This window comes from Heterocephalus glaber, unplaced genomic scaffold (genome assembly GCF_053883595.1).
Source record: "Heterocephalus glaber isolate CG9 unplaced genomic scaffold, H.glaber_assembly_v1.0 deba00001442, whole genome shotgun sequence".
Taxonomy (NCBI): Eukaryota; Metazoa; Chordata; class Mammalia; order Rodentia; family Bathyergidae; genus Heterocephalus; species Heterocephalus glaber.
Window position 1 is genome coordinate 29919180 of NW_028258296.1, and position 27721 is coordinate 29946900.

Genomic DNA, 27721 nt, shown 5'->3' on the forward strand with positions numbered 1-27721 from the left:
TTATTGAGATGCACTTAAAAAATATATTAACTGTGATAAGATATATTTGCATGAAAAGTCAAGGTTAAGAAATGTAGACTAAAAAGTCAAAAGTCATGGGACCATTGATACAAATACGTTGGCCACATGGTGCTCCAAGACTCCTAGTTGGAGTTGCTATCTCTTTATTACTGTTCTGTGAAATTCAGGTTCTCTCTGCATCCCTCTTTCACTGGTAGTTACTGCCTTTGGGGAGCCCAGTGGGTCCTTCTGGTTACTGCAGACACCACCAGGTCCGGAGGAAAGAGAAATGGGTGAGGAGGAAGAAGGGTGAGCTCTGGCTCATCACTGCGCCCTGCCTTTTACCCAGAGCATCCTTGTTCTCATCTAGTTTAGGCTGGGAATCTACTGAAGATTTCATGTGAAGACAGGGATCTGCTGCTAAGCACATTTGAAATCCACCATCTCATACCATTTTCACATTTGTTTTCTCTACCTTGTGTATCCTGAGGGACATATTTTCTGCCTTCTGAAATTTCACCTTTTTATATTAACTCAGGATCTTTTTCCTTAAGAGTTCAAAGGATTTCTATGATCATAAGTAATATTAACATTAACCACACTATTATTACCATTATAAAAGTGATAGATCCTTATAACAGGTAGAGAATTGGAGTAATTGTCCTTGAAGCACAAAAGCCAAAAGCATAAAAGCTAAGCCCGTCTTGATCCAATTCCTGTACTGAGTTGGTGCAGACTGGGATGGGGCTTCAGGATTCTAATCCCGGTGCCCTGCACTAGGCTGTAGCTTATACTGGCTGTCTTGGTGTCTGTCACTGGGTGATGCCTATACAGCTAGGCAAAGCCAGCTCATGAGACCACTGATATGACAGCTGAGGTTTAGGAGACTGAGAAAGAAGAGGAAAGAAAGTGAAAAGGAAGGGAAGGGAAGGGAAGGGAAGGGGAGAAAGGGAGGGAGGGCAAGCTAGTATGAATAAAGTTGGGGCAGGAAAGGTCACCTGTAATCTAAATTGACTACTGAGAAGCAGGGTGAAGTAAATCTTTAAGAAGAAAGATGGCGATTATAAAATGGTAATCAGCACTGTTGTTGATCTCATCTGGCAGTAGACAAAGGACAGTAAGTTTAAATGAGAAAAGGAATTTAGGTTTACCTTTTGAGAAATGGCCTAGGAATGAGTTATTAGGGGAGTTCTGGCATCTGTGTGTCTGGATACTAGCCTACTTTATTTTCCTTGTTTTGTGGAATGGGAACATGGACGTGCCACAAGAGAACGAGGTGGATTTGTCACCTTCAGAACCCAGGTATCATTCCCTCTTCAACATCAAGGAGCTGACTGTGTCTCACCAATTGCTTTTTTTTAAATTCATTAAGTTTATTGGTACGTTTTTGGTATTCAATATGATGACATTCATCATTGGGAATTTGTACCTTTACATGATGTATCTTGGTTCCCCATTGCTTTTTATAAGCTGTGTCTGTCTTCACAAAGTCCCAGGAGGGAGACAGGTGGCAATTGCTGCATTTTGTAGGCACCTAGCTGAATCCTGCACAGTGATTCACTCACAGAATAGGAGATAAAAATCCCAAATGTCATCATTTCTCATTTTCTTCTCTCTACATCAGGATTACTTTTTTTCATGTTGTGCCCTTATCCATGGCAATGCATTTCCCAGCATTTAAATTGGTGCCACATGCTGTCCACATCTCAAGCTGCCAGAGTCTTGTGGAATGGCCTGAGAATGTGAATGCACACCATCTCTCTTCATGTACAGCAGTTCTGTCAGTAGTGGTTCGAGGAGTGAAAAATAACTGGCAGTGAGATTTGGGGAAATACCAGTTACCTCAGGAGGGCACTGTGATGTCCAGTGGCTTTCATGTCTGTTTCTCCATGGGCTCCTACACAGGAGGACTATTACCTGGTAAATGGGTGCTGCACTTCATTGACTCAGACATGACGTGGTGCACTTTCCTTTGGCATCATCTAGATATGGCTACTAAACCAATGCATAGATTATCACCTCTTGGCACTTGCTCAGAAATGCCAGCAGCTTCCTGTCTTCCTAACAGATGTACTAGTCAGAAAGACCCCAGATAGTCTTATTGAGTTCAGTGCAGAGAAGAGCCCCCTGCTCCATGGGAAACCCACACATCTCCCCCGCACTGCCTCGCAGTCCCCCACCACCCTACCTACTGCCAACACTTTTTTCAGTGAACATAATGTTGGTCTGTCTTCTAAGCCTTTGTGGTCAACTTGACTTTGTACACCCTCAAAAGCCCCTTCTGGCCTGGCCTTGCAGTTAACTCGGCCTCAATGCCTCTCTTTCTCACAGTCCATCAATAGCAGCAGCACTCTGGCTTCTTCATGTCAGGTTTCAGTTCATCCCAAGCCAATGGCAGATCGCCAGTGACTCTTCTCTCTTCTCACCAGTGCAGAATGTGCAACACAAGAGAAAGGAAGTAATAGTGTAAAATTTTTCTAACTAGATTAAGAAAAGACCCTTAAGATCATGAGGGAAGGGGGCTGGGGATTTAGCTCAGTGGTTTCGCCGCCTGCTGCGCAAGCGCAAGGACCCGAGTTTGATCCCTGGTACCAAAAAAAAAAAAAAAAAAAAGATCATGAGGAAAGGCTCCTTAGAGGAAAAAGGTTTTTCAGTCCCTGATGTTGCCATAATAGGTAACCCCTTCACAGAATACCCACCAACCACTCTTCCCATGGCAGAAGTGATTTTGAATCCTGCTTCCCTGCCAGCTGGTTTAGAGCTATTCTGGGCAGCCAGCTGATGGGGAAAGCTCTCGAGAGATGCCTTGTGTGCGTGTTTTAGCAGGCAACTCACAGGTGTGTCAATATGATAGTTTGCATTAAGGCTCATATATAGACTTCGGTAATCCCTGCGCCCAGCTGTTTCATGGCAAATGCTACAATCCTGGTTTTAGATAGAAAGCCAGGCCCCAGACTGTCTGAGAGAAAGCAAACTGAATCCTCATGTTCCCTGGTGCATAACTCAGAAGCTACTGGCATATGACATGGCTTTGTGTGGCTTTCTTGGGAGCAGCATTGCAAAAGCCTAGCCCCCACCTGCTGCAGGCCTGTTGCAAAGGTTGGGGCTCCGCAAAGCAAGGCCCTAACTCTCTCTTGGCCCTCTGGGCTTTAGCACCTTCCAAGACCTTTGGGGTAAGGCTCTGTGAGCAGCTGTCATCTTAGACTGGACCCTGAATTCGTTCCTGACTCAAAATTCTTCTACCTTCTGGGAGAAGCAATTAATACTTGTTAATGAATGATGACATCACTAAAGGAAAGGGAGGGAAAGTTGTACAAGGGCATTGGGACATCAGGCAACTCTGCTGGGAGGTAACTGAGTGTACACCATGAATTGCTTTGACTTATCCAGTGGCCAGAGTTCTTTCTGATTTCCTCCTTCTTTATCCTGTATCTTCTCTTCACCTGCCTTCTGAGCCTCACTGTGATGCTGAGGACAGACAGGTGTGCTGCATTGCATGGTGCTTCTTGGGCAGAACTCTGTGCTTGGTCAACATGAAAGACAGGACCAGGCTTATAGCGGCAAGAGGATGAGGAGCGTTTTTGTCCCGGGGGGAATGTCAAGGTCTTACTGGAACCAGACTCTCAGCTTCCTGCTCCAAGACTCCCCTATTCTCTTTATACTTCAGCCTTTCTCTTCTTGCAGAAGTCATTCACTCATATCTGTGAGCATTCCCTTCCCTGCTTTGGATCTGGCTCCATATATCCACTTTCCCAGCAGTGTGATAGGCAGTGAATGATGCAGACTTTGAGGCAGATGGATCTGGATTTGAATCATAGTTAACCCATATATTGAGGGACAGGGACAGCTTCCTTCACCTCTTTTAGCCTCTCTTTCCCCACATATAAAGCAAAATTCTTAATACCTACCTCATAGGCAGTTGAGAGGATTAAATAAGGTAACACACATTAACTACTAAAGCATGGCGTGGAACTCTTAGTTATGCTCCGTAAATGTTAGTTTCTTTTTTGGAAGAGGTGGAGAAGAGAGAATTTAGTTACTTTATCCTATTCATTTGTCAAACAATGAAAGTGCCAAACCAACTGGTTATAAAAGTCCCGGTTTCCCAGGATTGTAATAAATAATTAAAGATAGAATGTTTGCAAAGCTCTGTTTTGTGCCTGGCAGATAGAGGCACTTGCTGGATACGTGGACATCATTATCATTATATTGAACCCACCTCTCAGTACAGGAGCTCCCGCTGGTGTCCTGTGACACTGGAATAGTTCGAAGTTCCGAGGCTATTCCCTCAGGTTGCTCTGTTAGGGCTATATCAGCATCCCCCGGGGAACTTCTCTTCTAAACATGCCTTTCTCTTCTCCATGACACCCTCAGCCAGAACCACTACACTAAACACTGTTGGGGGAGTGGAATTGCTTAAAGCTCCTCTTCTGGTTCTTTTTTTTGGTACCGGGGATCAAACTCAGGACCTTGCACTTGCCAGGCAGGCACTGTGCCACTGAGCTAAATCCCCGGCCACCCCCTTCTGGTTCTTGCAATTGAGAAAAATGACTAAGTTTTTCCCAACACAAAGGATGGTGAGAGGAAATCCAGCTTTCAAATTTGACCCAGGAGACAGAACATGAATGTGGCTGAAAATTCAGCAAACAGGCCAGTATAGCATATCAGCTCTCAAGTGGGGGCCTCTGACCCTGTCCTCTGTATCTAACCCTCATTTTCTCTTCATTCCCATTTTTCAGCAGTCAAGAGCTGCTGGGCATGGTGGCACATGCCTATAATCCCAGCACTCAGGAGGCTGAGGCAAGAGGATCAGTGTTAGTTTGAGGCCAGCCTGGGCTGCATAGTGAGTCCAAGACCAGCCTGAACTACATAATGAGACCTTGTCTCAAAAAACCAGAAAAAAATAATAGTAGTATCACCGCCTAGCAAAGGCAGCTGGGACTGTGTCCAAGGACACTGGTCTAAAAGATCATCTGATCTGAGGAGCCTCCGTTTCTAACTGGGAGACCCCTTTGCCAGCATGAGCTCCATGGAAAGCACCACGCAGCCTTGGTCCCTTGCGCAGTCCTGTCATGCCCTGGCCGAGGAACACTGGTAGTCTTCGGAGGGAGACCGCCTATGTTTTTCACTTTGATCTATGAAAACCACCTTTGGAGTCAGAAAAACTCAGTTTCCTCTCAAATAAGGAAGCAGGTGACATGTGTAAACACTGTGCTGTGATGAACAACGTTTGGAGATCTGGCAGCCATAGACTAAACTTCCATGTTCTTCCCTTCTTCAGGTTAGCGTCTGTGGTGGGCGCCATGCTTGCCTGTTAACTGAGGCCAGGCCGGGCCATTTCTGTGATCCCAGTGGGGCGGGGGGGATGTTCAAAATGGAAGAGGGAACTTCCACGGTCCACTTTATCCATGAGACCCCAAGTGCTTAAGATTATAGATGCAAAGATTATAGATTGGTGTCAACCTTTCCCAAATTCGTTTAGAATGGGAAATGAAGTTAACTAGCTCCTACCCCTAATCTAATTCTCCTCATGATGGAGAGCAGACTTATTCATGTCACTTCTTTGTTTGGTCCTTTTCTTATTTTGAAACAGTTATTGTCAGAGGCTCCCACTGCCCACCTTGGAAGCCCACCCCACTCCCTACCTTCTTCACCTTCTCAGCAAGGCATTGAGGGTGGATGTGTTCTTCAGATGCCATTTTCTAGGTGTCTTTATCCTAGATATTGAGATTTGAGAAAGGAAGTAATAGATTGTTGGCCAGAGACTAGAGAATGCATTTATAAGAAGGAAGGAAAGGAAGGGAGAAAGAGGAGGGAGGGAGGGATAGAAACAGAGAGGAACGGAAAGAGAGAGGGAGAGAGGAAGAGGCGGGAGTCATGGTGGTTAGAGAACAAGAGCCAGTCTAATTTAGTAGCCATTAGTTCATGTTCTGCTACAGGAAGAATCTGATGATGCACTAGGCTACCACCACCTGAGTCTTATTCTTGCGTGACTTCTATATGACTGACTCTCAGCTGGAGACTCAGAGGTGCAGCCCTGTATCATGTCTCTCAACCTCATTTTTGACTTTGAGATTCAATCCCACTAGACTGGCAGAAAAGTTGATCTGCTATTTTTCCATGGGGTTATATAAGGTATTCCCAGGCATTAGTAAACATACATTGGAGATACATTGCCATTGAGACATCCTTTTTTTGTTTGTTAGTACTGGGGATCAAACCCAGGTTCTCACTAAGTTACCTAGGCTGGCCTCAAACTTGTGATCTGCCTGCCTCAGTCTCCCAAGTAGCTAGGATTACAGACATGTGCCACTGTGCTTGGCTCATCTCATCTTTATAGCTCTTTGTACACTGCTTGGGGAGTGAGAATCTTTTACAAGGCCACCTACCTGGATATGTTTGCGGTAGGTAACCAAGTATCCTGGTTACCCAAAATCCCCACATCCCTGGAACCCCTTCACTCCTGGGCAAATCAGGACCCTAGAAGTAGTCATGGGAGAGTCTTGCCAGTTCTGCCTGTGTGAAAGCAAAGCAGCCCAAACCCCTGGTCAGAAATTACAGACCTCTGTTCCTCCTCCTCAGCCAAGCAGAGTCTCATTTTCTAATTTGAGGATGGAAGAAGACCTGCCAACCCCCCATTGCTCCAAAACATTTGACTCATAATGAGAATCCCTTACCTTCACCTTTTGCGCTGTAGGCAGGGGCTCAAAGACCTTAAAAGTGTGGGAAACCAAAACAGGTAAGAGTTGAAAACTGAGTGTCTTCTTGCCCCCACTGCCCAACTGGCCCTCTGCCTCTCCTTGGGGGACAAGGGCGGAGGCTGAGGCCTGCTTGACTGGGGAATTGAGAGAGGAAAATAAGGAGAATGTTTGTGAGCAGAGAGAAGCAGAAGTCAGGAGGGCAAAGTAAGCCATGGTACCTGTATTAGCGATAGCTGGACAGTCCTTCTGTTCAGAGCCTCATCTCTACACCCATTGAGCAACAAAGTCCCTGAAAAGTAGGAGAAGAAACTGTGTAGAGAAGTTTTTCTTAAACAGGTGGGGCTAGAAATTTCCAAAAAGTTTGGACAGTTGGATGCAGGCTTTGACAATTCTTGAGGTGGTTTCATCTTCCCCCTTCTTTGTCTTTTATAGACTGCCTCACTTGGCAAAGGTCTGGGGTAGGGAGAGCATTTTCTAGCCTTGCATTCATCTAAGGAATGAGACAGCTGAGGCTGAATGACTTCATCAGGGTGCATCTTTCGTGGATGGAGAAGGCCTCTCTGGGTGTGCCCCCTGTGCCTATATCTTGCCTCCATCTAAGCAACAACAAAGAAACTTGGTGAAGTCCAAAGAACAAGAAGGCACTGATCTCATGTGGAACCCTGTCCCCGGTTACCAGCCTGGAGCTTGGCCAAAGCAGACCTTCCATACATGCCTGTGGATTGAGGATGAGTACAAGGGTATATATTGCCTCAACACATCCCTGGCTTGATGCTATACACAGCTTTTAGCATCTGCTAAGAGTAGCAGGAAAGCAATAAAGAAAAAGGAAATACTAAGTCAAAAGAGCGGCCTTTTCTTGTTGAGGCTGCTCTAATCACACCTAGAACTGACTGCCAGGAAAACTGGCTTTCTGAGGGAAAAGTGCCAGCAGAGAGAGGGCCAATGAGAGGGCCGAGTATCAGCCTCCTGGGGCTCAGAAAGAACACATCTGTCACACTGCAGAGCTGCAGTAATCAAGACAAGATGGTACTGGCATAAGCATAGATATATTCCAGGTAGATGTATAGATATTTGGAACCAAATAGCCCAGAAATAAACCCTTCATATATGGCCCAAAAATACCAAGTCCCCAGGGACAATCTCTTTAAAAATGATGTTGGGAAGACTGAGTATCCACATGCAGATGATTATAATGTACTCTTACCTCACACCATGTACAAAAATTAATGCACAAGGAATTAAAGACCTAAGAGAAAGGCCTAAAACTACAAAAGTCCTAGAAGAAATCACTGAGGAAAAGTATCAGGACACCAGATTCGGCAGTGATTTCTTGGATGTAACACTAAAAGCACAGGCAACAAAATAAAAAAAAATAGACAAATTGGACTACATCAAACTAAGAACTTATATGTACCAGAGGATGGATATACCAGAATTTTTAAAGAAATTCTAGAACTCAACAGTAAAAACAACCTAATTTTTCCATGGATAAAGGACTTAAAGAGGTATTTTTACAGAAAAGCTGCACAAATGGCCAGTAAGCACATGAAAACATATTCAACATCACTAATCCCAAGGTGTATGTAAATCAAAACCACAGGATGTCACCTGACTCTATCAGGATAACCACTCTCAAAGGACAAGGAAATAACAAGTGTTGTTGAAGGTATGAAGCTGGAGTCCTGTGCACTGTTGGTACAACCATTATGGAACACACTATAGAGATTACTCAAAGAATAAAAATAAAACTATCATATGATCCAGTAATTCCTCTTCTGGGTATATACAAGTGAGAGTCAACCTTTTAGAGACTGAGGGCCCAAACTGCAACCCAAACTCACTTATTTATCGAAGAGTGCCATCACTGCCCCATGTGTACTGTTATCTGGTGCTTGGCTGCTGGGCAATGCTGCAGTGACCTGGTTGTGTGCCAACAGAGAGGGCTCTGTGTGCCTGCTACAGCATGCATGCCATAGGTGCACCACCATTGGTATATACCCCAAAGAATTTAAAGCAGAATCATTGCACAGTCTTTGCAATAGCCAGGAAGTGGAAGCTTACCAAGTGTCTGTATATCAAACAAGAATGGATAAAGAAAATGTGGTATATGTATACAATGGAATATCATTCAGCCTTAAAAATGGAAATCTTTTTATATGCTATAGCAGTGGTAGTGAACCTATGGCATGCATGTTGCTGCTGACTGTTATCAGTGAAAGCTCTAAAAGGTTTTTGCTATCACTGTGTTATAGCATGGATAAACCTTGAGAACATATCTGAAATTAAATAAGCCAGTTGCAAAAGGATAAATATGATTCCACTGATAGGAAGTAACTAAAGTAGTTAAAAAATCATAGAAAGATGGTTACCAAGGCCCAGGAAATTAGTGTTTCCTGAGTATAGAGTTTCACTGTTGCAAGATGAATTTTCCATAGCTCTATTGTACAACAATGTGAATATTCTACTGGTCTCTACACTTAAAGTTGGTTAAGATGATAAATTTATTTTTATTTTATTTTGAGACAGGGTCTCGCTATGTAGCTCAGCCTGGCTTTGAACTCACTATGTATGAACTTGTGGTGATCCTCCTGCCTATGCATCACCATGCCTGGCCTAAGATGATATATATAATATATGTTTTACCACAATAAAAGGAAGAAAAAATGGTATTACTATAGAAAATATATTTTGAGCAAATTCATTTTTCCTATGACAGAGCAATAATTATACCCAGCAGCCAGTGAGCTTTTAATTTTCAAGATGTTCTACCAGGAGGCCTTCTTATGGGTTCTAACAGGTCAGCTTTGCCTTGTCAGCCCAGTGCCTAGCAGTGATGTATCCATGGAGGGACAGACACCTGATTAAAATTATTTCCCCAAAACATCCAATATATGAAAAACACATGAACACTCTCATTTTTATTCTTCATCTCCCTCTTGCCATTTCTTCAGCTTTGAACTTCAAATCAGAGATGTTTGACCTTCTCTTAACTGAAGAACCAGCCTTCCTTCTAAAGTCTATAGATCCCAGAGCCACTTGTTGAGATCTTTCTTACAGTACGACAGGCACCAGGATAAACATTTTGCACATACCATCTAAGATTGTCCTCTTAAAGATTCTGTGTCTTAGGTAGGTATTGCTCCCATGGCATAAATGAGAAAACTGAGGCCCAGAGGCCAACGTGTTTTTCTAGGATAGCAGTGCTGCTACATAATTTGTGTGACTCCAAAACCAACAGCCTTACCAGCTTCATTGTGCTGCCTGGAGTTTCTTGTCAAGTATAAGATGAGGAGGAGGAAACCACTGGTCCTCATTAACCAGGGATGAGCTCATCTATTTAATTTTCTAATAAAGCCTGCAGTCAGTAACAGCGCATTCCCCATCCTCTGCATTTCCTATTTCACAGGTCTGTAGTTTAATTTGGCCTTACAAAAGACCAGGCCTCCCTGCTGGTCCCTTCTGTTTCCTCCACTGATTATGCACGGGCCAGATGAGATGGCTGGCTGTGACGGCGCTCGAACTGGGCGCGGCCAGACCAGATGAGACAGCACCTCCACGTGTCCTGTGTCCCCTTTCTGCCTGGTGGTTCAGAACTGTAGCCATGTTCTGCTGGGTTCTCACTGCAAGAGGGCAGAACTTTGTTAAATCAGCGAACAGTCTAGTTCAGGAAGATGCAGTTTCCGGCTTGGGCTCTTTCTGGGTCTGTGGGGGGATAGGGTCTGCCTGATACAGTACCTGCCGAGAACACCTGATTCCTGTCTCATCTTTGTCACCTTTGCCCGGTCACTTCGCCTGTTGAGAGAGGCCTTTCCTCCTCAGCACAGTAAGATTGTCCTGGGTGATGTCTGGGTACCTTTTAAGCCTAATGTTCTACTGAAGGGACAAACAAACCAATCAATTGAATTTGGGTTTGTTGCAAAGAAATATTTGGAAGGGATTCTTGGTTTTGCCAAAAGCATCTTCATTTGTCTATTCAACATACAGCCCTTAGAGCAGGGGTCAGGAAGGCCGTTTCAGCAGAGGGGACAGCATCTGCGAGCAATGCGCAGGCAGGTGGCACAGCGCACAGCACAGGTGTAAGAGGAGGCAGGCGTGGGGCAGTGCCCACAGCCTTCAGTAAGGAGCTCTGTGTGGCTGCTCAGATGTGGAGGCTTCGTCACAGAGACCCTGCGTCCCTAACTCTGACAAAGAACAATAAGGAAACTCACTAAAATCGGGTGACCACCTTTCATCATCAGGGCTACCTAAGTGTAACACACAGTGTAAGGAAAAAAAGTGCTCTAACCTCTTTTCCTAATGGTCTTAGAAAGATTGTTGAGAAACTTAAGTCTTGCATGTGAAGGTACAATCCGTCAGAAACTCAAATATTCTTTCAGTTTCAGTTTTTTTTGTGGAAGTCAAATTAACTTTCATACTTTTATTTCAAACACCCTCACTTACGCTGGTCCGTCCCTCCATCCTTCCTTCTGTCTGCATAGAATTGCAGAGGAATGTGGGGGTGAGGTGCGGTCAATGGCTGTTTCTAGGGTAGGGGAGGTCAGAGTGATTTTCTTTGTCTCCTGTGTTGCTCAGTTTCTTATGATGAGCTGGGATATAATAAAGCCATTCTAAACATCAAGTGAATTTTAATGTAACACTATTTGCTGATTCTTGGTATTAAATGCTAAGTGAAATAAATCAGTCACAAAATATTGAATATTGAATGGTATCTCTAACATGAGAGGCCCCAAATGTAAACAATTTAAAGAGCAAAATAAAGAGCCAGGGAGGTCGTCCTGGTAGAGATGGGAAGGGAATGGGGGAAGAGGGGAAACATGACCAAGGGACTATATGTATCAAACCCCCAAGTCTAATGTAACCATTATGGCAAATAAGTACTAATAAACAATAAAATATAAATAAATAAAAATAAGTGAAAAGTGAGTTTAAAAAGATCAAACAGGGTGGCACTGTTTACGCCTGGCTCTGTCTGCAGCAGTAGCTCTTAGCAGTGGGATCCCCCTCCCCCAGTCCACCCCCCTTGTGCCACTCAACCCCTGAGGGGACTGGCAGGTTTCCCAGTCACCATCTCATGGCATGTTGCTTTCCAGCCTGGTGACCAGTGAATTCCGGAACGGGTCTGAACTGCAGTTGCCAGGCTTGACTGGCCCAGAGCTGTTTTGTGTACCACTTCCCTTCTGCCTATTTGTAATAAAAACTGCTGAGATGATGCTGGTTTGGGATGGTTCCTGCCATATTTTATTGCAGGGCCAACAGGAGGACTCCTGGATATAGGAGGATGTACAGCTACAATGAAATGTTTATAATTTTTAAAGAATTACTATAGTAAAAGATACATTGCCCTTAGTTCCTCCTCAAAATACCTCCCGCACACACTTCAAACACATTTATTCCCTCATTCTTTCCACTTTCAGAAGTAGTTCTGGAAGTCTTTTCCGAGTGTCTTTATGAGTTGTGATCAAAAATATGGTGAATGCTGCTGTCATGTGCTATCCAAGGAAAATGTAGGCCCTTTCTTAAGACATTACAGTGTGTGCTCATCAACTTTATTCATCAGCTCTGGCACTGTGCCTCTTCCCCAAAGTCAAAATGACTATGAAAGGAAAGCATTTTAAATCAGATCAGGACACAGAGGGAGTCATGACAAGGCAGCTAAAGACATGAAAGAATTCCAGAACTGTTCAGAAAGTGGCAAGCTTGATGGGGTAAGTGTGTTCAAAGCAAGTGGAGTATTCTGAGGAGGATTAATGAGAATGTGTCTTTTACTGTATGAATTTTTTTATTTAAACACGGACTGTATTTTTGAATCACACCTCATATCTGGACTCAGGTTTCACTGTATTTCTTTCCATTCTGAGGAAAGTATGAATGCTGGTGTATTATTTTTTCACATCGAATTTCTCAAGTTTGTTTTAGAAGGTCTTGCTTTATATTGAGTTAATAAATATCAGAACTCTGTTAGGAAGCCGAAATAAAGCTAGCTTTTCATTGCATGGTTTTTGGCAAGTACCTTCCCTTCTTCACGGAGGGAAACTCCGTTTACCTTTTTGAAGAGTCAGCAGAAACTCAGGTTCATAGTTCTGCCATGCAGAGGACCCACTTTTGCTCAAGGGAGGACAGGAGGCTGCTCTCAGCTAATGCAGCAGGGCTGAATGATGCAGGCTTCGCTTATGACTTAAGGAGTGAAAAATGTTCTTCCTGTGGAAGAGCTATGATTAACGTTCCTGGCTAACTCTTAAAGTAATTAACGATGTAATCTAGCATTCTTTTACCTAAAAGTACTTAATTCATTTTCCTTCAATAATTAAAATTGTCTGTAGAATAGGACCCTTGGCGATTATTTCACTGAGCTGTGGTGAGAAACAGAGGACATCAAATAAGATGATAATGTCAGGGTCCTAGTCCACTACTCACCACTGACACAAAGCATCTTCAACTCAGTGCTTTAGACCTGACACATACCTTGTATTGGCCATGAAATGAGGCACCTGGGAAATGACAGACAGTGGAGTGGTGGCCACTCCACTCAGCAAGTCTTTAGAGCCAACGGGATTTGAGCCCGCCTCTTCCCACATGACCAGCCCTCCACTTTCTTAGCTGTTTGGAGTGGTACATCTCATGAGAATATCACTTTATTATCATGAACTATTTGGAAGGAAAAACACAAAGTAAATATTTTCCTACTGATGGATCTGGAATCATCAGAAGTCTGCTCCGTGTTAAGAGTGATGCAACATCAGTCACATGTCTGTGACCAGGCGTGTGAACTGGGCCTCTCTGTGCTGTAGTTTCCTCCTCAGTCACTCACTGCGTTGTTAAGAGAATTAAGTGAGCTAAAGCATTCATGGAGATGGAGCCCAGAGCCTGGCACTTAGTATGCATGTGATGAGTGTTTCCCATTATTGCTTATTTTTGTATAGACGTTGCACATCTGCCTGCTGACCGAAAACATTAAAACAGCCACAGATAAAAGTGAGGAAGTGTCTGTCAGGTCCACGGCAGGTGATTTGGGTTGTATCACAAGACATCTCCTGAGGTAGGGTGCTGGGGAGCCAGAGTACTTGGGAAGAATTACACTTCCTAGTTCTTGCATTTTCTCCCCAGACAAGAGCTCATATCTTTGAGCCTCGTCCCTGGCCTATGGCTGCTGATAGGACCAGTGTTTCTCCATCTGTGGAAGTGTGGCCACACTGTATTTGTGATGACTCCAGGAAGCCACGTGGGCAGCGTGGAGGCACCTAGGGGGCTCCCCAAAGCTTGGGTGATATTATCACATATTGTAATATTATGATATATCCCTTTCATCATTGGTTCCTGGACCCTTGCTCCCATAGCCGTTGTTACTTCCAAAGTCACTAGAGTGGTGCTGGGGGGCTGTATGCCTGAGAAACAGCCTCGGGAAGCAACGTGTCTCTTCCTGTAGTCTTCTGCTTCCTTTCACCTGCTCCTTTTAATCTCCAAGGCAAATCATAGAAACGAGTCTTAAATTCTCTGACATAGTATGTCTAACATAGGAAATAAGACCCTGATTTCCGAAAGGGTCCTGCCCCACGGTGAGGAAAGAGTGAGGGAGAATCCGAGCAGGTGGCTCTGCTGGGTTTCCCCACCCAGCCTGGTAGCATTAGATCACCCCTTTTGCCTACACTTCAGTCGTGCCTATGCAATGAAGTCCCCATAAAAACTTAAAAGGACAGGGTTCAGAGAGCTTCCAAGTGGTTCCTGGAGCGTGGATGTGCCAGAAAGGGCATGGAAGCTTGCTGTCTCTTCTCCCACACCTTGCCCTGTGCATTTCTTTATCTGTATCTTTGATGATGCTTTTTGTGGCAAATCAGGAAACACAATGCTTGACAGGTGCACTGAGTCACATCCACACCTGTCTCACTAGCTGCCTCCTGCTGCTGCCTCACTCCTGCCGGGGACGGCCCCACAGGGACCAGCTCAAGTCCCCACATCTGTGACGTCTTCCCTGATCCCGGCCCCCAGCCCCTCTCCCCCCCTGTACCCCCAGCTTGGGCTTCTACTCCTTGTTGTACTCACATTTGCACTTCCTAGCTGCCCGAGACAGTCCCATGTGTGCAGTCCATGAATGTCAGATCTAATCAAAGAGGGAGCCTTTAATCCCAAGCAAGGGAATGAGACCTGGGACCTAATGTAGGGGCACCACCATTGCTAAGTTGGGATCTTTCCTTGTTTTTCTTCTGTGGTTTTATAGCTTCAGTGTCAACACACAGAAGTAGCCACCTATTTGGTGATGCTGAAAAACATGCCCACTGAATTTTGTGTGGTCATAAATTAAAAGCCAGATGCCACCACTTCTTGCTTCCTTGTTGAAAGTTTAGCCTTTGGGATTCCTGAGTTCATAACTTTTGTAACCAACACAATGTGCTTCCTAAACTCTGATACAGCCGGTCCTGTCCACATACTGTCAGGCCTGCAGATGACCATGACACACGATCCCTGGGCTGTCAGCCCAGGCACACACGAACGCTCAGAGCAGATTTCCACTGTGCACAGCTCAGTGCAGTCCATCTTCTGGATGCCTGACAAGAAAGCAGCTTCCACTCAGATGAGCCTGAATCAGTTAATGCTGAAACAGCAGAAATGTTCAGTCCATATCCTGTGTCTGCAGTGATCCCTCCCCCTCCACCTCTTCATCCAGACATTAATTCTAGGTCTCTCTGTGGCACTCAGGGTTGAATCTTGCGGTGAAATGCTGGTGGTATAGTAACTGCAGGAAGGCGTATATAATTTCCCTGTCAGAGTGGTTTTAATGCCCCCTTTGAGTGGGCCATGAGACATGAAAGAAAAGATAAATGGTTATGGACCCACAAAAATTTGTGGAGTCAACACATGCATGGAAAGTGCCATTTTTACCTTTAATCCTTTTAGCCAAGGAGCAAATCTATTTTTATTGCTTATGACCAATGGTACTAAATTGACTATGAGACAGTGGGCTTCAGGAAAAAATTCTACTCTCGATTATGACCCAGGAGGTCCACTGAGAGCCTCAGTTTAATTGAGGGGGAGTGTGATGGGGTGATGGGCTGGTGACAGAGCCTAAATGAAAAGAGTGGAGGCAAAAAACCTGGCTGTATGGCACATGATGACCACAGTGGGTACTGGGCCATGGTCTGAGAAGCACATCCTGCCCTTCTCGAACCCCTGTGTGAAGGATTAAATCCTGACAATAAAGCAAGCCTGGCCCTTCCCACACCTCCTCAGATACTAAAAGGCGACTGTGTTCCCAGTCATAAATGAGGTCATCCTTAGTGAGCTCTGCATGATAATAACCACCCTTTACTGTGCACTTTCCATTGTCAGATGCATTGCTAAATGCTTTATAGAGAGTGTGTTCTTTAATCCTCCCAACATCCCTTTGCAATAGGTGCAATTCCTTCCTTTAGAGGTGAGAAAAATGGAGGTCTGAGGTTAAATTATTGGCCTGAGAACAATAGCTACTCAGTGGTAGGCCTGGGATTTGAACCCAGAGACAGTCTGGCTACATAGCCGGTGCTTACCTTTACCACCATGCTTTTAAATAGCATTTTGGCCTAATGAATGTTGACAGTGTAATATCCAGAAGGTTAGAATAATCTTCTTTTAAAAGTTGCCTGGATGATTCACCAGGAGACCTGGGGGAAACACCCTTGATCTTGATTAAGAACAAGTGTGTCATTCTTCACCCACCCAACCTACATGTGTGTTTCGAGAATGAATGAATTGGTTGGTCATCAGGACTCTGAGAACCTTAGATAGTTGAGGATACTTAGTTAAATAGTGTAAGCAAATGAGTTTCCACATCGCTGCCCAAGACTCAAGTCCCCAGACCACAGCTGCTTCCTACCTAGCAGCTGGTTAGTGATTTTATTTTATTATGCACTTTTTTTGTAATAAGTAGCTACATTGGGATGGTAGCAGAAACAAGGAGAAGGGCAAAGGGAAAAAGAGGGTGCTGGCTAGTGGTTTTAAAAGAAAATTTCACATGTATTTTATGTAACTCAGAAACCAAAAGCTCGTTGTGGAATACTATTAGGCATTTTTGCAGGGATTTCCTCTGAGCCCTTACTGAAATCCCCTGTGAAGAAAGCATGGCACTTTGTCACTGATCTGGTTACCAACCTTTGAACATGTCTCTCTAGTTGGCTTTGTGAAGTGAGAGTTTGATAAAATGAATCAGTTAATTCTACTTGTTTCATACCATACATATGAATTACTCCTCTCAGTCTCCTCTTCCTTGTACTCTGATTAGGACCAGCACCAGTGAGGGCTGGATTACTGTAGTGGACTCCAAATGGGTTTGCTTATCATGTTTTTGGAGGGGTGTTCCAAATGGTTAATTTATATATCATGGAATAAACAACTCTCTCTTTATCCAGCTCAAAAGGAATGACAACGTAAGCAGGTAGCATTTTCCTAGGAAAGTTATAAATTCTTTATGTAAGCTGCAGTACAAGTAAGAGAAATCTAAGAAGTAGATGGCCTTGAAATTATCATATAGGTGTAAGGGGAAGCTAATTTTGAAAAATTACCCTCGATATCTCATGTGAATATAAACACACACGCACGTGCGCGCACACACACACACACACACACACACCCTCTTTGACTTAGTAATTCTATTTCTGGAAATCTTAAGAAGTTATCCAAAACTCAGGAAATTAAGATGTTTGTTTCATATTTATAATAGCAAAATATTTTAAATAGTTAATATGTCCCAGTTACACATATGCACGTGTAGAGACCCATCAGAATTTATTAAAAATCAAAATTATAAGTCATATAGCAATATGCAAATGCTTTTATAAAAGGGAAAAGTCAGATATATAATTACAGTCTTACACCTTTTAAAGCATGTACTTCTTATTTCTAGAATTTCTATTTAGTTTGATTTCTACTCTCCCTTTTCATTCCATCCTGCTGATTCCTTCTGGTTACTGTTCCTTCCGTTTTCTCTTAGCATCTTCAGCCCACCTCCCTGAATACTTTCTTCCAGTTTAGTCTCACGATGCAGGTTTTTCCTGTGTTCATTTCCTTGGTGCGGAGATAGATCATTCCTGGGAGCATTTCATCTTCTGCACAGGTAGTTGTCCCTAGGATTCTCATTATCAGCTGGGGAGGGGGCTAGTGAAGGTAGGGGAGGAGGTGGTTTTGCTTTGTATTTGCCCTCAACTTGGTAATTTCAATGACTCCGGGTAGATAGTGCACTTCTTTACCAGTTTCCTGGGTGTTTTGAGTATGAATTCTGAATTGGTGCAGGGAGCTCAGTTCCCTAATAAGAGCCTGCACATTGTCTCTTACCCCGAAGAGGTTAAATCCCTGGCTCCTGACCCTAAAGCCTTTCCTGATTCCCTGGGCTCAACTCTCACAAATCAGTAGGGCCTGTTTCCTCTCTGGCACCTAAACTTCCTTTCCTGCCTCTGACTCTGCTGTGCATTAAAAAATAATTTATGCTTTAACCATCATTTCCATATGTTGTAGTGGTATGTTCAACCCTCTTTCCTTTACTGCAAATATACAAAAATATATTTGAATATAATCAGAAACTGAAAGGGACTTTGAGAATGAACTGATTTGTGAAAGGTAAGATAGTGGATTTACTCAGTATCTTTCTGTATTTTGCACGTATTCTGTACTGTCATTCTATTATTTTGAAAAACAGTCATTATAAAAATCCTTCCATTTTTACTGTTGCTTTTTGTTTCAGAATGCATATACAACAACTGCCATTAATGGGACAGATTTTTGCACGTCGGCAAAAGATTCGCTCAAAATCTTATCCAAGAATTCAAGTCATTTTACATCTGTTAACTGTTTTGGAGACTTTGTAATTTTTCTGGGAAAGGTGAGCTGTCTTGACTAAATGAATAAAGAATCAGGGATTCAAAACAGTAAAGCACGCCTGGCTGTAACCCCAGGATTTGGGAGGCTGAGGTGTTCAAGTCCAGCCTGGACTGTATAGCAAAACCCCATCTCAAACAAAACAAAAAACTAAACCGAAACAAAAATATGCCAACCAGCAATTAACTTGAAGGAAATTAATGCTTCTTTAGTAGGTGCTGTGCTTCATCATTTTATTTAATCCTCAATCCCATGAGGCATCCCCTCTGTTTTGCAGATGATGAAACTAAGTCTTAATAATTTGTCCAGGCTCCCATAATAGTTAGAGCCAAGATTTTAATCTTGTTTTTTGTTTTTTAGTTTTTTTGGTACCAGGGATCGAACTCCGGTCCTTGCGCTTGCGCAGAAGGCGGCGAAATCACTGAGCTAAATCCCCGGCCCCAAGATTTTAATCTTGGACTTATTTTCTCACCTGAAACCAATTCTGTCTACCATTCTGATTCTCATTTTTTCATGACTAAAATGAAAATGTTATTAATCTCAGAAAATGAGTGTTTTATGGGATTTTCCTGCTATAAAAAGAGATTGTATTGATCCTGATGAAATCTGTTCATTACTTAAAGGGCAATTAAGTCTATAAACAAGATGGATTGTTAACATCCTAAGTGAGGTCAAGGTTACATTTCTGTTGTCATCTGAGTGATTTTTTTATACTTAAAAAATTTGTAATTTAAAAAATTTGTAATTGTACAGTCTTAGAGAATGAAGGAGCTTAGAACCTCAACAGCTCATGGTTAAAGGGCAGAGCCCTGAAATTGGAATCTTTCACAACGCTAGCTTCAGATTTCATACCTATAACCCATGCTTTTTCTAGGTTTTAGGAAGAGCAACTGACATCTTGATGCCCATGGTGCATCACCCCCATCCCAGTCCCTACCTGACCATGCTTCAACTTTGCGGGTTCTTTATGCTGTGATGCACAGTGTTTCTCTTTCCATGCACTGGGCCTAATTCTCCACATCTCAGTTTGCCTGAGCCTACTTCTACTTGACTACCATTCAAATTCCTGGCCACAGACATGCCGACCTTCCTACCATGTCCTCTCTGTTCCAAGCTAAACATCTTTGCTCCTTTCAACTATTTCCCTACATCTGACCTGAACACCATGGTTTCCAGCAGATCCCACAGGTGAACAAGATCAGCATCCCCACTTGTGATGTCAAGTACTGGGAACTCTGCTCCTCATTTAGAATTTTGTGTTTCTGTGGTATTTGCTGAATGTCTCTGGTGCATGACTATCATAATTAGCTGCCAATAACAAGTCATAGCATCTTTGGATTTTAAAAGTGTGTGCTAACTCCACATGTATTTAAGGCTCAGCAGGACCCCAGAGATGTTTCAAAGACAAAAAAAGCATGCCTTTCAAAACACTATTGTTATATTTAAATGGATGGTTGTTTATGTGATATATTTTCTAATAACTTCCAAAATTTTCTGGAATTTAATAGACATTTATTTTAGGTACTAATTCACTTTCCTATTTTTCCTGTAAGAAATGTATAATGGCTGATCGTCTCTTAATAAGCATGTGACTGTCAGTGATTCTTTGGTCTTTTGAATGCAGTAGCATTCAGATTTCCATGTTCATATTTACAGACATCCAGGGGCAATGGACCCCAGATGGACTCCATTACGTCAGTTAAAGAATTAGGTGCATCATGCTCTGTAATTATGTGCCTGGAAATACAATAATTACATATCTCAAAAGCCTGAATAATCCTATTATCTCCCCACACCAGCATTGGAAATCCACTTTAATCCCTAGGGGGTAAAACTGACACTTTATTAAACTACAGCACACCCAGGATTGTTGCACTGTTTTAAAAAATGGTATTTATAAAAAACGTTTTAAGTGGAAAGTGCTTCTTGTGTTATTACATGAAAAACCAAAATAAAAATGTTGAGGTACTGTCACAACTGTCTGAAGATCCAGCATGGATAAACTGAAAGTACATGTTTTTACCTACTCCCATTAACTAAGTTTTCTTTTGATATCCTAGTTTTCATTTATTCTTGTTCCATTCTGTTGAATTTTGACAAGCACTCTACAATAAAGTGGGCACACATGCATGCACATGCAATTATTTGTATGACAAAAAAAATATGTATTAGAATATATATTCTAACCAACTTATAAAGGTTTTCAACGAACTTGTTTTTGGACAGGTGCTGGTGGTGTACTTCACTGTATTTGGAGGACTGATGGCTTTTAACTACAACCGCACACTGCAGGTGTGGGCAATCCCTCTGTTACTAGTAGCTTTTTTTGCCTGCTTAGTAGCTCATAGTTTTTTATCTGTGTTTGAAACGGTGCTGGATGCACTTTTCCTGTGTTTTACCGTTGATCTGGAAACAAATAATGGATCGTCAGAAAAGCCCTACTTTATGGACCAAGAGTTTTTGGTAAGCAACCATTTCATTTCCTTTTATAGTCTCCATCCTCAGGGTCTCTGTTGAAGACAGACTCACACACACCCCTATTTCTTGTACAGAATAAGATCTGAGCTCAGCTCTTCAAAGCTGAACCACTTCCCTTACTCAGACCTGCTCCCTGGAGAGAAGTGAAGCTGAACAGAACACTGATTAGATGGGTTCCCAGTAAGGGCATCCCCAAAGGTCCTGTGTAGGTGTTCTGGGAAATAGCAATCCAAGTACCTTTGGCGCTTATGGCTTGGTTTGGCTTTGATGGCCCTCTGAGAAGTTTAATGTGGATCTTTTTCTAAAGCATATTTGGACCTCCAAGAGCCATGTCATACCCCAGGGTAGACTAATCAATCACCTTCTGTGGCAATGCTGACAGATCTGCCACCTGCAGGCCTTTTGGTAACCAAGGCACACCCTCAGAGAGCCTCCATGCTGCATCTATCTGGAAATAGCAGGCAGCTGTTCCAACAGCATTTACAACACAGTTGTTGCTCATTTGTCTTATCCTATGTAGACAGGGATATTTTAACAACCGAATGTCTCATCTTATTGTTGGGTCACATGGCAGTTTAATAATTTTCTTTCATTCTGTTGCAGTAAAACTTAGACGTTAAAGCCATTTTAGCTTTAAACAGCATCAAAGCACTCTCAGTCTAACAGGCTCTTAAGTTTAACAAGCATTTCTGTAGGTTTCTAATGTATCTGTCCTCAATTCTTTACTATTTAGATGTACTCTAAAAGAAGTATTTCTGAGGGTGAGATGAGATTTATATTTTTCACTCAAAAATCCACTTTGAAACCTACTCCCTACCAAATATTAGTTGAATGAGGAAAATTTTTTTTATTAATTATATTGGTACATTTAAGGTATACAGTATGACATTCATCATTGGAAATTTGCACCTTTACATAATCCATCTTGGTTCTTATTTTCCCCCTTCCCCTGCCCTCCCTTCATCCCCTCCATCCCTTCCTATCTCCAAGACTTTGTTTCCATTTTTTCATTTTCTCATATTAATTCCATTCCCTTCTTTCCCCCTACCCCTCTCATTTCCACTTCCCCTTTGCCCCTTTTCTTCCTATTTCACATTATCTACTATACCTTTTAGTCCTTATTTACACTTTCAGTTTCTCACACTAGAGAAACTATTCGGTATTTACATGTGTTTCCTATTTATTTCACTTAAGAGTATCGCCTCAATGTGCATCCACTTAGCTATAAATGTCTCTAGTTTCTTGTTCTTTGTGCCTAATACTCCATTTTTACTAAAGAAAAACACCCCACATTTTCTTTATCCAGTCTCCAGTTGATGGGCACTTGGGCTGCTTCCAAGCTTTAGCTAGTACAAACTGTGCCACCATGAACTTGGGTGCACATATATCACTGTGGTATGATTCTTTTAATTCTTTGGGGAAGATACCCAGCAGGGGAATAGCGGGGTCAAATGGGACTTCCAGTCCTAGTTCTTTGAGGTATCTCCATACTGATTTCCACAGTGGTTGCGCCAGTCTACACTCCCACCAGCAGTGGAGGAGGGTACCTCTTTCCCCACATCCCCGGCAGCATTTGTTATTGGTTGATTTCATGATGGCAGCCATTCTTTCTGGAGTGAGGTGGAATCTCAGTGTTTTTTCATTTGCATCTCTCAAATGACCAGTGATGTTGAACATTTTTTCAAATGTTTGCTATTTCTACTTCTTTGTGTGAGAAATGTCTGTTCATTTCAGATGCCTATTTTTGGATTTGGTCTTTAAATTTGGGAGGTCTGATTTTTTAAAATTTTTTATATATTCTAGATAGTAGACCTTTGTCTGAGGGACAGCTAGTGAACGGGGAAAATTTTTAACAATTTCCCAAAACTATGAGGCCAAGAACTAGTAAATGGTTATCAACAATGCAGACACATCACCTATCTCTTCTGTTTTTCAGGGTTTTGTAAAAAAGATCAACAAATCTAACAGTGCAAGGGCACAGAGAGAGAGAGACTCTTTAAGGAATGAAGAGGGTACAGAACTCCGACCCATCGTGAGATAGGCACCCATCAAACATTTGTACATGGAGAAAGTGACCTTCAGAGCCACTGACAGAATAAAAGACCTGAGAGATCCTGATCTTCATTGTTTTTGCCACTATGTCAAAATACTTAAAACTATTAAGTTTAGTCATTTTTATAACTAGGACATAAACATTTACAACCATATTTATATGCAACAATTTAAGAAGCATGGTATGTAAAAACCCATCTGAGTTTGTGAAAGCATAACAGTAAATATTTTTTTTAAAAAAAGGATTTTTGTCAGCAGAAATCTCTGGAACATTGCTGTTATACAGGGCAGCAATTCCTATTCATCCAATCTTGGAAATATGCTAAATATACTGACTTTGTAGGTGGCTAGCCTGAATGGAAGAAAAGCCATTTTCCAATTTTCTGCCAGGTCAGGCTGCTATGTCCCACTTAAACTGGGACACAAAGTAATATCCCTAAATTCTGTTATCAGTCAACTCGTTTAGCTCTTCTATGCCTGTACAGCTTGCTGCTAACATTTTTCTCTTATTTCTAAGCATTTAATGTCCATATTCAAGTGATACTTTCTCAACATTTGCTTATGATCCAAGGATAATTGGTTTAGATACTTACTTGCTCTTTGTTATGGCTTGTATCTAGGTGTCGTTCCCCCCCCCCCCCAAGGCCTCATGGGGTCATAGGTGGATCTCTTTGGAGATGGCTGAATGTAGGGTGTGTGATGCTGGGATAAAGGGTGTGTGAATACTAAATTATCCAACTGATTGGTTTAGCATAGTTCTGGGTATGGTTAATAGAAAAGGTCACTCTGCGGGCCTTCAAAAGTCGGGGCCCAGAAGAGATAAAAAGGGAGACAGGCAGCTGCTGCTGCTTCACTACTTCTCTGTTTTGCTGCCTTTTGGCTCCTCTGCTTTGCCATGAACTGTGTCTCCTCTGCAATGCCCTTCTGCCCTGCCTTGGAGCCAAGCAACTATGGACTGAAATTCTACAAACTCTGAGCCAAAATAAACCTTCCCTCATTTAAAAATAAACAAACAAACAAACAAACAAACTGGCTTTTCAGAGTACAATTCTTAAAATTAGTGAGATAAATCCTGAATGTCTGGGCTCTTATTTGGAACTAGTCGTATAGAGACAGGCAGAACCTTAACTGTACATGACTTAGCTGGTTAAAAGCAGGAGGCACTCTTACAAATGGGCAATCACAACCACAGCCACATCTGAGAATTGCCGACTTTTAAAAAATGATTTTATCAGGACCCCACCTAAGATTTAAATGGTGGAGAGAGGGAGCTTTTCTTTCTTAAAGCTTTAGATAAATAGGAACATTCAACAGGGTGACCAGCAGCCTCACTTGTTAGCTGGCTGGGCAGAATTACCCACCCCCTAATGGGAGGGTCAATCTGACTTATAGCGGGGTAGGTAGTATGATGAAAGGCTTCCTTGCCTTCCCTAAATGCTTCTTCAGAGATGACAAGAAACAGCCCGACAGCTCAGGTCTACTTTAAATGCAAATTTTTCCCTGAACAGTACCACTGAATTAGTTTAGCTCATTAGTCTCCTATAAGGGATTTACAGAGCATTAAATTCAGTTATTGTAAAATGATAACCAAGTAAATTTTGCTTTCATGGATTTCATCAAGCCTGACATTCGCTCCCTCCTTATCAGCCTTACCAAAAAACAGGCACATTTTTCACCCCCAAGCCCAATAGGGCTAATTCTATCGAAATCACTACACAATGTTTGTTAAGTCACTACCAATTTCCTTTGGTGACTGTATTCTTCTCAACACTTAGCTGTTGTCTGACCACCTCTCTGTCACAAATGGCAAACCTATGGCACATGTTGTTTTTCCTAAACTAAAACCTCAGTATTCAGGTTTAACTGCAGTGTTGCCACTTTGCAATAAATAAATGGGTTTTGAGTTACAGTTTGGGCACTTGTCTCTGAAAGGTTCACCATCACTGGTTTAGGTGTTACTATAACCCTAACCTTATGAAACAGCAAATCTGTTTCTACTCCAGTATTATTTCTTATTCATATTTACCCTAGGGTATATACATAAAATCCCACCACACACATACACTCCCACAAGTATTCCTGAAGGTGATGTTTATTCCAAGATGAATTTAAGATGAATCCGGAGCAGCCAAGTCACAGTCAAATAAGCAAGGGTCAGATAATCCCTGGCTGCCACTTACTCTTCACTTTTCTAAGCCTCAGTCTCCTTAAGCATAGAGTACCAGAAAAGAATCAGCCTGTGGCTCATATGAATGTTCAAAAAAAATATTTATTTATAAAAAATACAATGGGATAAGTTTATGCTGAGAAATGCAGCAATAAATACAGTTGAAGAAAACAGAGCAACTCTACAATGATACAGTGGCACAAACGAAGATTTTGCAACCGCACCACCCAGACCTAAATGTCTGCAAGCCATTTTTGTACATGCTCCTTATAGAAATGCCACTCTGAAAATATCTTGTCAGCTTAAGAATGAGTACACATATAATCACAAATGCACACTGATCAAGACTTTATTTAAAAATTAGCAAACAATACTGTAGAAACATTGATATGTAAAATTCTAAAATGCTGCATCTTAGATTTAGTTGGCAAAGACCACATTTAGCAATAAGCACGAGTTTAGTCTTCCATGTAGAAACCAGATACACTAAACTGTAAAAAAAGAAAATCTCCTATTGTTGGAAAATACCAGTTTAAGTGTAAGATTGTAAAAAATGCATAGATCTTTAATAGAAGAATTGGCTGTACAAGAGGACTCCCCTTTCACAGTATTCCTTTTTACTTCATATGCACAAGTTACTGGTTATGCTGTAGGATTTAACTGTTACAGCACTAAAAGGCAACTATTTAGGGAAGAGGCAGAGAAAGGAGAAAGGAATGTATGTAAGGCATTTTTTTTAAGATACAATAAGCATAATAGTGTTTTAGGAAGACAAGATAAAAAATTACTCAAGGCTAGCTTGGTTCTCACTGAATAAAAACGATGGACTAAATACTGAGCTCCTCTATGTCAATCTAATAATCAATGCCTTGGTCGCCATATTGGTAATCTCTGGGGTAGTCATCTGGGTACTCGCCATGATATTCATCTGGGTATTCTGCCTGATAATCACTATCACTGATTTCCGACCCATTTGTTCCTGTGCCTTGGCTTCCATTGTGAATGACAGGTTCTGTCGGAGCAGCACAGTATTTGGGATCATACACTTGCCGCCCAAGCCCATACACACTCATTCCTTTCTGGGAAGCAACTTTGTTGGTACCCATCTGTAGGGAAATTGTCGAGTTGTCCATTGGCTGTAATGTTAGCTTCTGATCGTAGATGTCTCTTCTGGTACCTGGTGCTAACATCCCAGCCTGGTATTAGAACACAGATAAGAACAAAGTATAAAAGTTGACATAGCAGCTAAAGTCTATTCTTGTTAATATTTTATAAATTATGAGCTTCACACTGAATAGGAACGCTAACATAACCTTCATTTGGTTCAGGGGTAAACCTACCTTACCAAAATATGCTGATATCAAATTACTTTTATGAAGCAAAATTCACTGGCTTTCAAGCCAAGTCAGACCTTCCTTCAAATCTTTGCTCTACTATAAAATGCTATGCAGCCTCAGACAAGTTAACCTTTAGTTTTAGGTTTCTCACATGTAGTATGAAGACAACACTTCCAACTCTGGATTTAGAAGAAGATCAGACATAAAGAATGTAAAAAATGGTGGGACACTTCAAAGTTACATCTGAATGCCCATTATGATCATGTACACTAACCAAGTGACCCATTTTAAACACTTGTAAATACATTCTTTTCAAAGGGCTCTGAGTCATATAAGAACTAACCATTTCGGACAGCAGCCTCAACACACTCCTTTTCAGAGTACTGTAACTCATACATTAGTTTCCCACTTACAACAATCACATACTTAAAGCTGTAAAGTGGCTGAAAAAGCAAGCTCAAGTGGCAGCTAGGAGAAACACAACGCCACACAAATAAATAGAAATCACATCTCGGGTCATTGAGACAAAGCATTTTCAAACCTTATCCTTGATTTGGTTGGATGTGGGAACCATCCTCTCTCAAATGGCTACTGGAACTCCTCCTGAGGTGCTGGCAATGTATTTTTAAGAAAAAAATACAGTGCTTCCACCTTGGATGCAGTGTTAGAACACTGGTATTTTTACCACGCTCCATTTCCATCTACTACCTAAGAACTCTTTAACTAGCACCTCAGGAATATTTGGCCTCTGGGAGTTAAACATTTCATAGGGAATGCTAGCTGAATAGTTCTTAGTAGGACACCAGATAATTTTACCTACTTTAAGATTCCCTTTTAAAAAGAAGAAAAACCCAGCATTTAAATAAGCACTCTTTCGCTTGAGTTTTGGAGCAAGAACACTAACAAACATATCTTTTTCTTCTAGTCAAGTAGAAAAGCCAGCTGTTCTAACTACCCCCTAAAACCCCATGAACCACACCCACTTTCATTGATGTAGAAAAGGTCCTTTGATTCTTTTCCTTTCTCAGCAAAAATCTACTTTCCTGAAGTATACATTCTAAATACACCATACAAAAATACTTACTTTGAACTTCCAGTTAATAAGTGCTAATCTTTTAGTTTTTGAGACAAGGTCTTGCTATGTA

At 42.0% G+C, this 27721-nt stretch overlaps 2 protein-coding genes across 7 annotated transcripts in view; one reads left to right on the forward strand and one right to left on the reverse strand.

The window, feature by feature from the left end:
• Nucleotides 1-23138, forward strand: part of Slc44a3 (solute carrier family 44 member 3) — a 77364-nt gene extending 54226 nt beyond the window's left edge. For 5 of the 6 annotated variants that reach the window (XM_004841225.4, XM_087213163.1, XM_021255339.2 and 2 more), the window contains 3 exons: nucleotides 18409-18546; nucleotides 20769-21005; nucleotides 22957-23138. In XM_004841225.4, coding sequence (XP_004841282.2) covers nucleotides 18409-18546; nucleotides 20769-21005; nucleotides 22957-23061 — 480 coding nt within the window. In that variant the 3' untranslated portion in view covers nucleotides 23062-23138. Of the gene's footprint in view, nucleotides 1-7133; nucleotides 18350-18408; nucleotides 18547-20768; nucleotides 21006-22956 lie in introns of those variants that run through there. The other variant, XM_021255342.2, reaches the window with a different exon arrangement.
• A 2185-nt stretch (nucleotides 23139-25323) lies between these two features.
• The window catches only part of Cnn3 (calponin 3), a 30230-nt gene continuing 27832 nt past the window's right edge, over nucleotides 25324-27721 (reverse strand). The window contains exon 7 of the mRNA XM_004841223.3: nucleotides 25324-26435. Within this exon, the coding sequence (XP_004841280.1) occupies nucleotides 26094-26435 (342 nt within the window). The 3' untranslated portion in view covers nucleotides 25324-26093. The remainder of the gene's footprint in view (nucleotides 26436-27721) is intronic.